The 17,605-nt window shown below is 48.6% G+C and overlaps 1 protein-coding gene across 3 annotated transcripts in view; it reads right to left on the reverse strand.

The window, feature by feature from the left end:
- Nucleotides 1-3,774: 3,774 nt before the first annotated feature.
- LOC8053863 (protein trachealess) overlaps nt 3,775-17,605 on the reverse strand; it is a 521,715-nt gene continuing 507,884 nt past the window's right edge. For 2 of the 3 annotated variants that reach the window (XM_042287479.1, XM_040503738.2), the window contains 7 exons: nt 15,996-16,192; nt 13,435-13,541; nt 13,201-13,348; nt 11,748-11,866; nt 10,788-10,939; nt 6,284-6,355; nt 3,775-5,354 (listed from right to left, as the gene is read on the reverse strand). In XM_042287479.1, coding sequence (XP_042143413.1) covers nt 4,455-5,354; nt 6,284-6,355; nt 10,788-10,939; nt 11,748-11,866; nt 13,201-13,348; nt 13,435-13,541; nt 15,996-16,192 — 1,695 coding nt within the window. In that variant the 3' untranslated portion in view covers nt 3,775-4,454. The remainder of the gene's footprint in view (nt 5,355-6,283; nt 6,356-10,787; nt 10,940-11,747; nt 11,867-13,200; nt 13,349-13,434; nt 13,542-15,995; nt 16,193-17,605) is intronic. The other variant, XM_042287481.1, reaches the window with a different exon arrangement.

Consider the following 17,605-nt stretch of genomic DNA (forward strand, 5'->3'; position numbering starts at 1 on the left):
CGAGTGCGCAACCACAAGCCAAGGTTCACGACAGCGCTCCGTTGACTTCGGCGATCTCGTTCTGTTTGGTGCATAGAGATAGGTTTGGTGCAACACGGCGATGCGGCAAAGAGTTGAAACGTTCGTGGTGTGTGGTGCGGTGCTTGGAGGTAGAAGCCCATACTAACACGAAGCGCAAATTGGTTATTGTGGGGTTGAAATTCAGCGGTTTCATTCCCGTCGTCGTCAGCTGATCCGGTCCAGCTGGTCCGGGAGGACGCAGTGAGCGCTTTTAAAAGTAAATCTTCCTTCGTTCCGTTTCAAAATGTGGAAGGTTCTCGACGCATACCGTGAGTAAAAAGCTGCGGGCGTTTTCAACAAAATTACGTCGTTTTAATTGAACAATGGACTCCGGATTGTTGTCCTAGACCTGCCGTTTTTATGCTTCGTGTTGTTGGCGTTTGTACAGCGACGCACACCGCCCGAGTAGATGAATCGGTCCTGCAAACGACCGGTCATACAGAATTTCAGGGAAACTTAAGTCACCACCGATATTTTCTTGTAAATCTCGTGTGAGTTTGTTGCGCTCGTCATGTGGTGTGAATAAATTAGGGCAACGTTTCCTACCTGCTTGCGGATGCATGAACTGAGACCATTTTTTACGTAGTGAACATAGCGTTTTTTCTTTATTTTGGAAAGAGGTCTTGGGGAATTTATTATGGTACAATCACTTGAGAGTTCAGAAATTGGAGAGAGCGAGCATGCTTTCCCAACTTTGTCTCTTTTCTCTCTGGCATTGCCCCTAGTTTCATGTTGCAGCTTCAGTAGACATGCCTACTAGCAGGTACAAACTGCTGTAAAGCAGGTAAAAGACTGCTAAGTCGGGGCGGTGCGGACTCCGTGTTTCGCGCTTTTCGCAAGGTGACTGGGTAAGTGCTTTTATGCGGAATACACAAACGATTTTGTTACGCCCGTCGGTTGCGTCTCTCTAGCAAAACGAATAAGATGATCTACAAAGCCGCAATCACAAGCCAATATTTACGATAACAGTGCATTTGATTCGGTGGTCCGTGTAGTTGTATTTTACCCTGTTTTCTGCAACACCGTGTCGTGGCGAAGAGCTGGAACGTTCACGGATTGTGCTGGGCTACCGGTTGACACAGGCGGATCCAGAACTCCGTTTCTTTTTTTTTTTTTTTTTTGAGGGGGAGAGGGAAAATCTAAAGCGAGATAGACAGGACTCGGGTTGCGCCTTTTGTTTTAACCGCCGCAGAACCACAGTGCACCGACGGCCCCTAGATGTGCGCCGCTGCGCCGACTTTTGGTTCTAAGCCGTGCTTTGAAGCCGCCGCCGCGGACTTCAGTCTCGGTTGAAGCGACGGAGTGGTTCTCCAAGTTCAGAGTACAAGTGTGCCTGCTAGGGTGCGGCCTACCCTATTTCGAACCCTCGTCCTTGAGTACCGAGCCTTTTACCACCTGGCAGGCCGGTAGTTGGTGTTATTTCGGGGGGATCCACCCACGTCAAATCGCCCTCTGAGAAGGGGGCAGGGGGGGGGGGGGGGTGGGCGGCGGCCGTCCTTGTCGCCCCCCTCTTGGGTCCGCCGCTGGGTTGACAGAAGCCCGCGTCGCCTGCATCGGCACTGAGTGCACTTGGGCTGTTGTGGTGGCTCTAGGCTGTTGATGCTCAAGCCTTTCGTCCGCGGCTTGCCGCCAGCTGATCCGGCTGCTCGACGGTGAGGAAGCGGCGAAAGTTACCTCTGAAGTAAATGTAAATCCTTGTTCATACAGTTATCCGGTGTCAAAGTGTGGAAGGTGTCCAACGTGTATTGAGGGCGGGAACTACGAGCGTTTTGCCTTGCTTTCGTAACCGAAACCAGAACAGCGAGATAACTGCCTTGCGTACTCCAAAATGATGAAAGCAATAAGTCGTCAAAAACCCGTTTCTAGGATTTCAAACCAAGTAAACAAGACAAATATAATTCAACTTCGTTGTCTGTATGCAGGAGGACTTATGTAACACAACAATACATTCTCGTTCCAAAACGAAAAACAAAGTAAAACTCAGTCCGCCGTATATGGCAGCAACTTCTCCGCTGCAAAACCTATGCTGGCAACGTAAGCGGTTTTAATAGGGAGTTTTCGTAGATCGTTTCCGCTGTCCCGCAACGCTCTCCGCAAGCAGTTACGCTAGCCGGAACTCCACAGTCAAGGCCGTCGGCGCGCCGGCGCAGTAGCGGCTGCTTCGTTGCGGAGGGCTTAGCGGAGGGGGAAACGCGGTCTACGAAAACTCCCTATTATGGCAGCCTCCGCTTTGCGCCGCGTTCCCTTTCCCTCCTTCCCCCCCCCTGATCGGAGCGCATCTCGGACCCGGCGGCACCGCGCCCCGTGGAGAAATAGTGAAACCAACCTCTGCTGCGCCGTCATCGCGCGACGCAGCAGAGGCTGGTTGCACCATCTTTCCACGGGGGCCGCCGGGGCACCGCGCCCCGGCGGCCCTGACGCCTGGCCAGGGTATACTCGGGTCCTCCCGTCGCCCGCGACGCGCGGAGAGACAAAAGACGAGCTCCGGCGCCCCGCCAGTAAAGGCGCGACGAAGGGAGAGCCTTCCTGTCGTCTGCTCCGAACTCTTGTTTTCAAACATTACTCGCTTTATACGAAATCCCATGCACTTTGGCAGTATCCAGTTGCTACGCGTAATGTTGGATGATTTTAGAAACTTCTACTGCGCTCACCCACTTCACGGATCACCGAGCACTCGTGGCGGTTGTCAGAGGCGTCCACGACGCCAACCACGATGGCAATGAGAGTCAACCACGTCGTAACTCCGTCCTCACGTACGTGGGCAGCACGAATTCGCCCACATTGCACCACCGTGGTATACAGCTATCGCTTTTACTTCACAAAGTGCGGGCGACTTTTTTGATCGCTTCTTGCCCGTGCCTACATTTACCGACGCGAGTTATCCATTCTTGCACGTGTGTGCCTGCCCTTCGCAGCTCCTGGAGCACCAAACGCGCATTCAGGTAGATTTGACTTTGTGTGGGGTTGTCATTTTCTCCCTAGGGGTCGATACATCTGTGGCAACTTTCGACCACACCATAGGTAGTTGCCGATGAAGACCTTTTATCGCGATAGCATTCTTTAACCCCCCCCCTCCCCTTTCTCGGTTTGCCTGTACTTTCTTGCCTCCTAAACCTAATGCACAGTGTGTATGCGCAAGACTCTTTCAACTCACATTCTCACACTCCTTCACATTTGCAACCCTGTTCGAAGGACCTGACGACCTTGACGTCGTCCTTGAGGTCGTCCTAGAGGTCGTTCTTGAGATCGCCCTAAAGGTTCATCCTAGACGACGTCTTTGACGTTGTCGTCTAGGACGTCATCCTCGAGGTCATCCTAGAGGTCGTCCTTAAGATCGCCCTAGAGGTCGTTCAAGACGTCGTCCTCGACGTCTTCTTAGAGGCCGTCCTTGAGATCGCCCTAGAGGTCCTCCCAGACGTCGTCTTTGATGTCCTTCTGGGACGTCGTCAACGACGTCGTCTTACACGCCGTCCTTGAGGTTGTCCTAGTATTTCTCCCTCTTACCTTTCACCTTACCTTTCACCCTTTTTTGAGATTTGCGGTTTAGTTTACAGAGAATTTATCTGCGTGAGCACTCAAGGGCAAAGAGACTGAAAAATTGGCGGGTCAGCCGGTGATCAGAAGCATTGAAAATTGGACGTGTAGCCAGCACAGCTTCTTTGGTATCTCAATCACTCCAGATGTACCTATATCCAGGTCAAGAATCCCAACGTGTGAAGTCATGTCTTTTATTTCTTGTTGCATCGTTTTTTTTTTCTTCTCACAAATACGTTTTGACGAGAAGCCAGTTGGCGCTTTGTTTTCCACGGGTCTCTGGAGATGGACACACACTGCTAATCCGACTCGGCGGTGCACACGGAGAAGCGAAGGGAAATTTTCGTCAGACAACCGAGGGCCGGCCAGCAGCGACCGCCTGATGTGGGAACTTTGGAGCTGGGTGCACCCTGGGGGAAAATCTCCGATCTGACTGCCCTTGACTTGTGCTGATGACTCGCTTTGCACATCTTCTATAGCGTCTATTTATATTTGTGTATATATAATATAGATATCTTATATCTATATATAAATTTCGTATCACAATTGCCAGCATCCGACCGTGCAAGCGCAGCTACGCTCGACGCACGGGAGACGTGGTCGCCTAAGCACAATAACGCGGGGGAAACCAACGGAAAAGGCCGAGTCGCACCGGTAAGCACACACGCACGCACGAGAGGGAAGGGAACCGCTTGGAACGCGTGAATCGCTATGTACAGGATGGAGGAATGTCCGGGAGAATCACGGGGTCGTGAGTGGTCACGAACGCGGTATCGCGCTCGCGGTGGGCGTACTTCGCGCACTCCCCTCGGCCGCGTCAGCGTACGCCCTGGGCTCGAGGGGTGTCGAGGCGCCCTCGGCTACGAGTTGGGCTGCTGCGAGTACCAGGCCCCGTTGGGCTTGCCGTACAGGTGGAAGCCGCCGGCGTAGAGCGGCTGTTCTTGGGGCGACGCGTACTCCAGGCTTCCCGGGTGCACGAGCACTTGCGGCTTGAGCGGCAGGTCCGACACGTAGTGGCGCATGTGCGGCATGGCGGCAGCGGCGGCCACGGCGGCCGCTTCCGAGAAGGCAGGGCTCTCGGCGAGGCCCAGCTGCTTGTCACGGGGCGACACCGACGACGGCGGCGTGACGGCCGAGAAGGGCGGCGGCGGCTCCACGTAGCCCGCGTACGGGAGCACGAACGCCTCCGGGCTGGTCCAGGGACCGTCGGGCGGCGTCGGCACGTCTCCGTAGTACGTCGGCCGCGAGGCGGCACTCACGTGCGACCCGGACCGGATCACCGACTCGCGGTTGACGTACAGCTGCCGCAGCAGCGTGGACGCGGGCAGCGGGCCGCCGGCGGCGCCGCTCTGCGGGCCGCCGATCCACTGGATGGCCGCTGAGCGAGCCGCCGACCGCACCTCGGGCAGATGCTTCTTCATGGCGTCCTCGAGCTCGCGCACCGTCAAGCCTTCGCCCGAGGAAGCCTGGCCCCCGCCTTTCCAGGGCCGCGACAGGCCGTCCGGACCGTCGCACGAGTCCTCGCCCCCGGGACCTTCCGAAGACGGCCGCCCGCCCGCGGCGTCGGCGTCGCCGTCGCGGGCCAGGAAGCCCTCGGGCGCGGGGAGGCTGCGGGCCGGGCTTGGCGGCTGAAGACTAGATCGGCTGCCCGGCCGCGACGACTTAGGGCTGCCGCGGCTGCCCGACACCTCATCCGAGCCGCGCTTGCGCTGGTTCTTGCTGGGCGCCTCGTATCGGGCCGGGCTCGGGGAGGAGCCTTCCTGCAAGGGACAGCGGGGTCGGGGCACGGGTCACGGCTAGGCCCACTTGGCGGGCAAAGGGGATGCTACGAGGGAACGGGGCAGGCACACTGGGCAGCGCTGGCGGTGAGAACTCGCGACGGACGACACAGAAGTGCCGACTCACTTTCGTCTAGGGCCTCGGTTGCGAGTCCTCCGCATGAGCACCGAAGGACTCGTCGTTCAAGTGCAACTACACTGAAGTCCTCGCAAAGGCATGCACGCGCCGCGTGCATCCAATTGGTGGCAAAGTGGGATTCTAACACGCGATGCTCCTATCGTCTGTCCGGATACTGTCTATGTTCTCGAACTAGACGAACACCGAACAAACCCCACTCGTAAACATGCACCTCCTCAGAAACCTTCGTTATGTTTGTGCGCCACCAACTGGCGACAAACAAAAATGTTCGGAAACAATTGGTACTGCCGGAACGCTGCTGGTTTTATATTAATACATTGATGTTGATTTGTTTTTTACTAGTGGAACTGGGCCAGAATTAGTCCTTTCAAAGCACACATGACAAACATATCTCCGTGGTGTACCATCGGGAAGAAAAAATTAATCAAATGTGGCGTTAATTTGTTTTCTTAATTTCTTCTCGTTTCAAAGGTTTTCAACGGAACAATGGAATTTGCTGGAAATGCAAATTGAAGGACACCACGGCCGCAATTAAGTAAGTCACGTGACGATATCATCGAAAAGCGCCACACATCAAAAGGCTGACGGCAGAATTGGTCGCTGTTCACCTGATATAACTACCTAAGTACCGCAGTAAGAGAAAAGGTACAAGTGCAAGTGAAGCGTGGGGGTCAAAGGTGCGGAGAGCGGGCAGCCGTTCTAAGCCAAGGTTGGGTGTGCAGTGGGGAGGGACTACTCGGTGCGGGCGTCGTGCATGTCTACGAGCTCTAACCTGGAAGGTGTCCACATACGGGTGGCAGGTCATTTGAGCGTAGTTTGAATCGGACCGCCTCGTGCCCCGAATCTGCAGCAAGGATTGCACCCGAGGGCAGCGCCGGTTAGTGGTCGAGGACGACGCTAGCCGCGACAATAACCTGCCTGTTAGTTGATGGATTTCTCCCCTTATGCAGTAGTATAACACGAAGAAATTAACATGCATTAAATGGAGATAGGTCGGATGCCTGCAATACTCGAGGAACTAGAACTGAGATAGCAATAAAGACAAGACGAGACTCTTTGTATATACTCTTCCTACGAGATCCGACAGCCGCTTCCATCTTTGCTGCTTCAAAACGGATGCAGGCTTCAGGTAAGCAACTCAGCAAATTCGTAGGTTGTGATAATAAAGTCGTTCAAACGAAAATGCGCAGACGTAAAATAATAATTAAAAAAACGTTCTCTTCATCAAGTACTCTTGTGTCATATGCCGTAGGTAACTCACACGCTGAGGAAGCGAAAAAAATAATCGAGTGGAAAAAAGAACGACGACGAAGCCATAGTTTACACAGGGAGGGTAAAACGTTGAAATGGACGAAGGAGAGACACTCCCAGTTCTTTCAAAGAACTGTCTTTCCCTGGGTCATTTCAGTTCTTTTTTCTTTCTGTGTGAACTATAGTTTATCTAATGCGCTCTGCTACGTGGACGAAGCCAACAGGCAAGTCTACTGTTCCTTGCGCTCATCCCGATAATTTACCTTTTCACTCTGATTACTGTATTTGCATTAAAAAGTTTGCTGCGATCGAACCCTGCAACTGAAATCTACATGAGCGCCTAGTGCTCATGCGCAGGAGAGAACGCCATCTCTCGTCTAGCGCTCCCACCTTGAATGTCTTAATACAGGTCCCACTCCGTTCATCGACACAATTTATTGTCAACAAACCCGAAACACTGAATCTTTTAGATCCGCACACAAAGTCAAGTCTTAAATGAAGATCAAGCTGTGAGGCGTTCACTTATCGACATGGAAGATTACGATGATGAAGCAATCTCTAACTAATCCTTCACTGGAATGGAGAACAATGAAGATGTATGTAGAGCGCCTTTCACTTCCTTCTCTTATACAAAGGACTGCCCATTTGGAATCCCTGTTGTGTTAAAGCTAACCGATCCTGTATCATCATTCTGGAGAGTGAATCCAAACATCATGGCTGCCGAAAGCATTGCTGCGTCCCAAGAAATGCTAATATTTTATAGCTTCACCAAAGATGGAAGCCTTGCGTTCAAGGTTGCATTGTTGATTTCACCTTTGGCCGGCCATAGTTACTGCGCATAGCTGTTGACCAAAAACGACACCTCCTTAGCGCTCAGCGACACGGATGGCTGGCTGACGCATTGCTGTCCTATTTTTTGGATTTGGAAAGCCTCGTAGATCTCTCGTGTAGTCCGGTCTTGAAATCTCCCAAGAACAGTTGTTTCACCAAAAGTCGGTGTGCACTGGCAGGAACGACAGTGTCTAGGCAAGTGCCCGCCTACCGTGGCTTGAAGTGAATAGAAATGTTCTCTAAGCCGGTCGTTGACGCATCGTTCAGTCTGTCCTATATAGCATCTACCACACGTCAGAGGGATCTTTTAGATCGCACCGTCCGTGCAGGTAACGAACTTGTTCTTGTGCCTCTTGTGGCATACGGCTCGTAAACGGTTGTCGAGGACGGACCCCACTTTTGCGCAGGTCTTGGATAACCTTAGGTGGGCCGAAAACACCACGGGGACATCATACCTGTAGGCGATTTGCTTTAAACTGTGAAACAATTTATGCAGGTGCGGTACTGCGACCGGGCGCTTCTTTTGTATATACAAAAGAAGCGCCCGGTATATATATATATATATAAGCTCCGGGACAAGGAATGCCATGACTCCTGATATGATGAACACGGACAACCTCCAAACTTTATGATATTGACCCCAACAAACATTTTTCCAACACACACCGCTTTACCACGTCATCTGGACACATCCATTCATAGATTGGGCCCAAACGTTCCATTTACCAAAAACGTTCCTCTCATTAATAGAGAGGTACCGTTTCTGCACAACCAATGCGGTACGATGGGCCTTGGGTCCCTATCATTTCGTCGAAACTTGTTTCGTGGACAAATTTTCATGGACACACGTTTCGTTGACACTCCTTACGCGAATTGCACGCTGTAGGGACATTTCGTCACGCGTGTAGCACTGGGGTGCGCGTTAACCTACCCACCCGTTCACGCCGCTTCGCGGCGACAATCTGCGGCGGCTCATTACAGAAACAAGCTAATTTGAGCTGTCGATGAAACTATCTATCGATGAAACAATTTGTGGATGAAACATCACGTGTCGATGAAACGATCTGTCGATGAATCGGAGTTCGATGAACTGAATGCCACCGCCATCGTACCACATCGGATGTGCAAAACCGGTTCCCTAAAACTCTCTATTATCCCGCATATCATCCGCTGATTGTTTTTGTGGGCAAAAAGAAGAGGGCACAGTACACTTAATAATTCATTGTGAATTAATTTCAAGGGAACGCAATAAACTCAATAAGAGATTTCAATTGATCGGCAATTGACCATCTACGTTCTACGATGTGTTAGGACCATGGTCCACTCCGACAATTCACCGAAAGGAGCTGTACGCGTACCAGACTTCCTTGTGAACACCAACCTAGCACGGAACTATTCATCATGCATGACTCCCATGATCTGTTTGTGTATGTGGTGCGATGACTCCTATGTCTCCAGTGCAATCTGTGTACACTTCTATCTGCATATATGTATATTTATAGAAACTCATGCAGACCATCGCGTATATTGTAGAACTTATGTGCTTTTATTCAGATGTATTGACTGCAATGGAGTAGCCGGCATTGCACAGACACTGCCAAATGTAAAAAAAAAACAACTCAAATATTAAACAGGAAAGGACAGACGGAATCAGACTTCTACATGGAAGTTTGGTCCTGTCCGTAATGTTTTGTTAGCTTCCTCAACGTGCGAAGTAACAACGGTGGCATATTTTACTTCAGTTGGTGTTGCTGATATTGACGAAGAAATACTCGATGTAGAGAAACATATTTTCTGACGTGTTTATATGCGTGCGCGAATGATCTGATTGTCATGACCTACGAATTTACTCAGCTGCCTTTTCGAGGTCAATATCTGTTTTCGTGGAACACAGACAGGTAAAGGGGGGGGGGGGGGGGGGTGGAGGCGGGGCGTGGGAGCTTGAAGTAATTCCACTATCCCACAAAAGAAGATACTAAAGCACACATTTTCTGGCAAAGTTATTTTTAAATAAATAGTTTTAGCGCAGGTTAAGTAATCTAGTTTATAAAACCATGTTCGTTTATGGCTCAATTTAGAATTTTATATCACACAACTACTGCTTAGACTTGAACACGTGTTAACGCGATCATCGATTCTTGAAATGATTGAAAGAAGAAATTCATGTTCCTGGACATTGCTAGTGCCGTACATGACCTCCGACTATCATTTCTGTACAGGTTTTACTTGAAGACCAACCAACAGAAGCGACAATCGTGCACCACGTACAGTATGGCGATATCCATGGATAGCAAAATGTTTAGAATATCGCATGTTTAACGCTCAAGGTTTGAAGTACTGCAACGCAGTCTAGTGTGGGTTACAGGAAGTACAAATTTTGTTTTCTTACATTAGGCTAAGGGAATGTTAATCCCTGCAAAGACTCGACGCTCCGCTTCGACAATGATGCTTCTACGGTTGGCGGAAATTAAGAGCGCCGACAAAGATGTGGACCGAGCAGGCTCAGACTTCCGCTATTATAGTCACTGACAAGGTGAGAACGACAGAAAGAAGCTTCAGTTGTCCCGCCCCCAGCACGAGCTTCGTACCATAGCCTCCTCTATACTCACAAAGCCTGGCAGTTCGACGACGGAACCATAGAGTGCCTGGTCGCATATTTGGAGCGCGAGGATCTGGTAGCACGGAGCATCAAAGAGCCATTTCTCGGGGGACCTGGACGGCAGCGCACAGCTTTTGCAGCGGTGATGACCCGAAGCACGCTTGTTCGATCGGGAGAAGTGTGTTTCGGCGTCTCGCCGCAGCGGGGCGCCAGTCACGTGGCTGTCCTCTCATCCCATTGTCTGCCGCTTCACTTTTTCCATTTCGGCGGCCGCTTCTCGTGGCGATCTGCCAAGCTTTGTCGGTGTATCGGAGGCTATTTTCGTGCCATCGACGACTGTACGACATCTCGGGCACCTCGAGCGCACGCGCAACCAAAGCACGGCGCAAGTCGCGGAGCACGAGCTTTAGGCCCAGCGTTCGAAAGATGCGCCCTGCTGTCCTCACTCTGTCCGTGACTCTAGAGGCGCAACCTGTCGTAATTTCGTGAGAACTGCCGAGATTCTCATGTCAATCGATCAACGTGGTTTTCACTAGGCTGAAAGTCAGACAAGGTACTAGCCGAGAGAGGTAACGGAACAAAATGGCGCTCTTACCTTAGAGTTTCTGAGCGAGTCAAGCTTGCCCACAGAGCCGAGCTGAGTGAGGTGCTCTGCTGCCGGAGCGTCCTGACTGCCGAGCACGTGACCGTCGTGCGACTTGGGTGACGGCCTGGGTTCCGCGGCGTCGCGGGGAGCAGGATCTTCCGCTGCCGTGGGGAGGAGGGAAGCGCTCAGTCGGCTATGAATGAACCCGGTTGAACGACCGAGAAGTGCTATCTACACGTGAAACGCGGGCATTCCTGAGAAATTCGCATTAAGCAGGGACAGCAAATTCAGTTTCATGTCCTTTAAATTCCTTCACTGTGTAAACATGAATGCGAAGTTCTAAGCTCTGGCACTTATTTACAGCTTCGTTTAGCGAACCTATGAGCCTACTGGTTCCTCTTTGTCATATGCGCCACCGCTGTTTGTTGAGACTCCGGGACTCGCCCGAGGAACGATGAGTGGTTCATTGATCGAATAAATAGTGAGAGTGCAAGCGAGCTGGTGAAGGTTAACCGCGATAAATTATGCATGTGATTGTGATAAGAAATGGAAAACATCAAACAGTTGAAGAGACAGAAAGAGAAAAGACAAGACGTCGTCTTGTCCTTTTTTTCTGCCACCTCGACTGTTTGATGCTTCCCTTAAGGTATTATTCATCGTGGTTATTTTCTTTTACCTCTATTACGGAGAACGATGAGTGATTACTTTATGTTTTACTTCTATGAATTACGGTACTGTTAAGAGTTAAGACGCTGTGAACTTTAATTTCAATTTGAACGTTTGCTCAAACACAGTAAGATAGCCTCCATATTTCATGTAGTATTTTCCACCAAGGAACTTGCATTTGTTTTAGTCTGTGTTGCGTCTCCAAATGTTTTTATGCCCTTTGGAAATTGTGATCTATAATGGCTTTCTGTGTTTCTCTGCTTTATAGTTCATCACTCTATACGCCCGAAGAAAGATTCCCACCTCTGCTTTCGGTGTCGGGCGTGGAGCCCCGTTCGGAGTTGCTGGGGTCGTCGGGCTTGATATCCCCCACGCCCCTGAGCTGACTGCAGTCCATCACACAGTTCTCGTATTCAATGCCACTGCACCAGAAACAAAACTCGTTAGCTTCATCCGGGATCCGCATAAACCCAACACTCAGACGGGAATCTCCCAGCTGATATTCATTCAAAGCACACGTCGCTAACATCCCACACAGAAAAAATTAAATTAGAGACCTTTGGCTCGTTGCTTGCAGAATTTTTAATTTGTTTAATTTAACGGGATACAATCATTCCAGGCCTCACCTTACAAATTATCTTGCTGCAAACAAGATGCCATTAGAAAATTTACACTATTAAACTTCTTGGATCACAATAAGAATCAGACATAGAAAAGAAAGAAGGCTAACCGAAAACGTCAAATGACATGGACAAGGTCTCGTCTCATTTGATAATGCAATTTTCCGACGATCTTAATTCTCCGCTCGATTTTCTTTTTCACTTTGATGTTTCTTCTTAAATCTGAAAATCTGACTTGCTCTAATGTCACCTGGCCACGGTCTCCCGTGTTTGTCGGAATGTGTGCGTGTTGTCGTATGACGTCCATCAGTGAGGCCTATGAATATACTAAAATTATTTAATTACTTTTTGTTATATTTGTCTATGTCGATGTACTACACGAAACTTTTACGACGTTTAGCGAGTTATTTATTGTGATTTATTATTTGTTTTTATTTCGCGACATATTTTATTTTAAAATATATTTTATAATTATAGATATAAATTAAAACGGATTTTTAATGTACAGACAACTGAAGAGATTAAAAACCTCAAGGCATTCATACCTGGAGGATGCCTACATTTAGTTCCTGGCCAATGGTAGCTTATTTGTTTCTTCAACGGCAAAGAAACAAATAAACCGATATACCGCTCGCGTATTTTTATATATTCTATTTTGCACGTATTTATGTATTTATGTACTTTGCATGCATTTTTTGTATTTGCATATATCTTTATGTTCAGTGCAGCTATTATTAATATTAAAAAAAACGTGAACGGGGGGGGCAAAATAAACCTCATGCCAGTTCTTAGCCTGTCACCAACAGTAGAACGTCCGAAATAGTTTTCCTAGCCGAATGTAAACATGTTGCTTATTGCACAAATAAACGAATCTCCGGAGTACGACACTGCTGCTGGAACAAGCAGTCGCTGTTCCAGTTGTCTTTTTAGTATCGAAGGACGGTCATCACATCTAGTAGTTCTGTACAAAGTGCTCATTTGGGGAACCAGCCTAAGTGCTAAGAGTCAATGCTATCAAAGTAACATGCAAAAACCGCTGACGTCTTGCACGTGCTACCAGTGCCGCGGTTGGCGCGACAAAGAACAAAAACAAAAACAACAACGAAAATACGAACAAAACAATATAGATGAGCCACCTGAGGACATAGTTGACGCAGATGATGCTCTGCTCCTCCGAGTTCTTGTTGTTGCAGATGACTGTGGCACACGTCTGCATCCACGTGAAGCCTCCATTTTTGTTGATTAGACGATAGTAGCCGCTCATCACCTGACCCTTGTTCATCACTGTGGGCATTCACAGGAAATAAGTACTTCAGAGATACGCGACCATACATTCTTCGAAAGAAAATAAACATTTCAAATTTTCTCACAGTCGACGTGGCATTTTCTGAGCTTTTGGATGTCCTGGCCATGGCAGAGAGTGTACATGTTCCTCCCCGTGAGATCTTCTGGTGTGTAGTCCAAAAGCTCCGAGATCCTGGTCACGGAAAAAGATGAGCTTGTGGTCAAACGGGAAACACGTTGATTATTCTGCACACAGAGTATCATTGCCAAAAGACAACTTGCTGTTGACGTGCACGGCATCAAGAACAACAAATGAATAAAGGATCAACCCGTTTCGCGACGTGGTCAATTAGCAATACAACCTGAATGTATGGGGCACAACCTCTTCCCGTAGATAACGGGACTATTTTTTTTAAGGGAAGGAAAGGGGGAAGGCAAGGCAAAGACCTGAAGCCTTTTAATCTGATTTCCTGTTCCGTGTCTTCTCTTTTACTAATCACGCCATCACAATGCCATGACACTAGAAAAACGAAGAAAAGGAAGAATCTTTTTTGCATTTTTACTACACTATACTGTAGATATCTTTTACAAGAATGCATTGCATGAGACAGGTTGCCGTTTATATTACCAAGAAGTAATTTAATCAAAGGTGTCTATATAGAAGGAAATATTGTTGGATTCTTTACATGTGCCTATTTGTATCAGTACATAGTCTTCTCAAGAATTAAAGAAGGCTCAATTTCGTGCGGCAAATTTTAGCATGATTAGAAAAGGTAAAGTACGGCCCATCAATAAAGCCGCCGGAATTCTTCCGCAATATTAAATATTCTGTATAAAGGATTGACAGAGAAGCTAAAATACACATATCCAGGCTGGCCAGCTTAGTTCGCAAGGTGCGGAATCCCACAAAGTTAAAAAACAACAATAACAACACACACACAACATAATCGACGCTTAGTTAAAAATACATATTTAATTAACCGTTCATCTTGTTTACGGACCAACGCATCATTATAATTCCATCAATAATATAATCATGGGTATTTTATTGCCCTACGAAGATGTTGGTGAGAGTATTCCACTGAAAACATGTTTCACGGTAAATTTTCGAGGGCAGCACCTGCAGCTTTTTTTAATATTCCTCGTAATAACGAAGCATTATCAATATAAAGAGTGACGTCATCCCGTCATGACGTCAGAGAGAGGCATTGGTTCACATATCATTCGAAGTTTTGCTGTTCATTTATATTATTTCCTCGTCAATTAGACATATTGCTGTCCGAATTTGTATGGGTTTGGAGGACTACCTACATTCAAGGTTCGTAAACTTACAACTGTCTTTCGGCCAAACGTTTTGTTGCAAAAAGAAAAAAAGCGCCTCCTTTGTTTTTGTCCTTTGTTGTCTCGTTTCCTCCTGCATTTTTCTTTCCGATCTCTATTAACACGGTTATATTGTCACGAAAAAAAAAAAGAGTAGGCGGATGTGAAATCTGTAAATAAATTTTTAAAAAGGCGAACTTGGGCATGTAACTAGAACGCAAAGGTACTGCTACATCCTGAGATGGAAACGAAAGGGTGGCTGACTACTGTGCATGGTCGGCCATGGTTTTTTTCTAGCCTCCCGGAAATCGAGAAGGTTCTAGGCGGGGACCTTTAAAGTCACTCTTTCAAACTTTCGTATCTGAGAACGCTTTCGAGTTGTCACCTTAGCGCACGCCAGTCGCGAATATACCAATAGCTAAATTACCCAAGCATCAAGGAGAATGCTGGGATTGGTGTTCCGCGCGCCACACACGCACGCCTTCCCCGTATAAAAGAGTCGAAGTAAATACCCATAATAAAGCGTTTACGCACGCCCGTGCAAGATGCACTTTGTTTTAGGCATTTGCTTTAGAAAAGTTACTACTGCTGAGGCCAGCACGTGCGGCGCGTAGAACACCAATCCCCGAATTCTCCTTGACGCTTTGGTAACTTAGCAATATGTATATTAGAGCACCTAGAGAACGAGGCTGGAGTGGCTGGCACGCAATCAACTGAGCTAAGCGGATCTGACGTAATTGCTACAATCGTAGACAGAGCCGGGGAAGCCGCGGGAGCGTACGACCTTGGGCTACGCGCGTGCCTCATGCCGGTGGCGAGAATAACCGCTCCCACCGAGCGTCGGCCTGAACATCCGCTCATCAGCTGCATTGCTGAAGCGAGCTGTCAAGTCCTTCTCTAAAGTGTGCGCCATCTAGTAGAGATTGTACCAGTTATCCAAGCCCAGCATTGTTTAGGTACGTATTGAACAGGAGGGCTGCGTTCGGAGTGAATTTGGCTCAGCTCGTATCAAGAAGGAGCTTGCGGCGAGTATCCAATCACGCGCTTCCTGCCCCAAAAATGGCGACAGCTAATGTTTTTGAAATGTTCAATTGCGATATCAATTAGCCGGACGTTTGTAGCCACCAATATCGTAACCAGCCCCCTGGAAGTAGTTCCTTTCATCACCGGCGTGATACTCTCTTGTAGTACGAGGCGAAGCTCCTGCGGCTTTGTTGACTTTGCCCTCGACCTACGAGACAATATTCGAGGAGTAAACTAAAATTTGAGTTGTTCTTCTTGAAAGCGTCGAGGAGGCTCCTTCTGGCGCGCTGGACTTGTCGCTCACCTGGGTTCGCAGTGTGCGATGCGGAAGTCGAAGGTGAGCCTCATGACGAACATGTCGCACTCTAGGCGCACCTCGTTGACCGACGGCGGCGGCAGGGCGATGGCCATGGCCACCATGCCCAGGATCTGGGGCGGTTGCTTGGAGCGGCCGGGGGAGAACGAGTACTGGGGCCGGAGGTGGCACAGCACCAGCACCACCTGGGACACGCGCGTGGTCAGGGGCACGCGGCATTGCTCTGCCACAAATCGCCCGTCTCGTCCTCTCCCAAGAGTTATCCTCTTACTAATTTCGAATAATTTAGGGAAACAATCACGACACCCTGGATGCGGAGACTTGCGCGGTACATTAAATAGCCGTGCGAGCGAAAGACATTCAAAGTTATTAATGAAAACATTGCAACTTCGTGGCGGGATGCCGCAGGAATATGCGTCAAATCGGGAAAGGTTACGTGGGAGAGGCGTACATAACCCAACCCCAGCTGACGAGTTAAATTTAGTCAGCTGTGGTTATTGACCCGTTACCTGCTGTCCTTTTTTTTTTTCCTCCGTCGCCTCTTGTTTCAAATATACATCACAACATTTTTACCGCTCGTTATTTTTTTTTCAGGCTGTTTTTATTCTTATTTCATGGAATCATTTATTTTATTTCAGTCACCCATTGATTATGTGCATGAGGCTGTACGTGAAAAAAAACATTAATTTTCTTCCGGGAAGGTGGACGACAACAGCGTGCCAAAATGGCTTCCGAAAGCATTTCAGTTCAGTCTGTGCTAGCACTCTTATGTATCGTGCCGGAAAATTCCAGAGCGATGTACGATGCTCTAAGGCAGCACGCATGACGACGGTGACGGAGGCGCAGAAGGGCTCTGTATTTGTCTCTACAAGGTACTTATATGGGGTCATAAGGCCGAGATATCAGGACAACAACTATAGCGAAGAACGAGCGTGGCGAGAGCTCTCTGCTAGCACGCGCAAAACAGCAATGCGCAAAGCTTCAAGGTCTCTCCATTGTCGGTATAAATTGGTCGCCAAAAAGTTTCCCATTTTGCTAAAAAATAGTTTTGCACTTTTTTTACAACGTATAGTTTACTGTAGCTTTTCAAAACACTGATCAGCGAAAGAAAAAAGAGTTATGACAACCAATGAATATCAGATTGACAGCGCGATTCTATGCCATTATACCTACCGAGGAAATATTGGCACTGCGCTCCGTTCAACTTTGGTATGGAGCACTGTGAAGAGCATAGTAGGGGTGCGAGGACGAGCCCTTTCCTCGGAAGACCGACATCGTGCGTTCACTAGATCGATGGGTATACCATCTACTAAAACTGTCACGCTCCTGCTCTTTCCCCTCTAAGGGGCAAATAAGACTTATGTCTTTGTTTTTCAGACAGTAGAGCCTTTGAGCAAACCGTTACCCTGTTCCACGTACCGCACTACCGGAACCTTTGAAGCATGATTTTAAGCGCGCGCCCCGCTGTCACGGTTTTACCCGGGCGCGCGTTTATAAACACGCTTCAAAGGCTCCGGTAGTGCGGTACGCGGAACACGGTAAGGATTTGATAAAAAAAACCTAACCGCTCAACTAATATCGATGTTCTATTTTTTTTT

Source organism: Ixodes scapularis, unplaced genomic scaffold (genome assembly GCF_016920785.2).
Source record: "Ixodes scapularis isolate PalLabHiFi unplaced genomic scaffold, ASM1692078v2 PGA_scaffold10__122_contigs__length_95168666, whole genome shotgun sequence".
Classification (NCBI taxonomy): Eukaryota; Metazoa; Arthropoda; class Arachnida; order Ixodida; family Ixodidae; genus Ixodes; species Ixodes scapularis.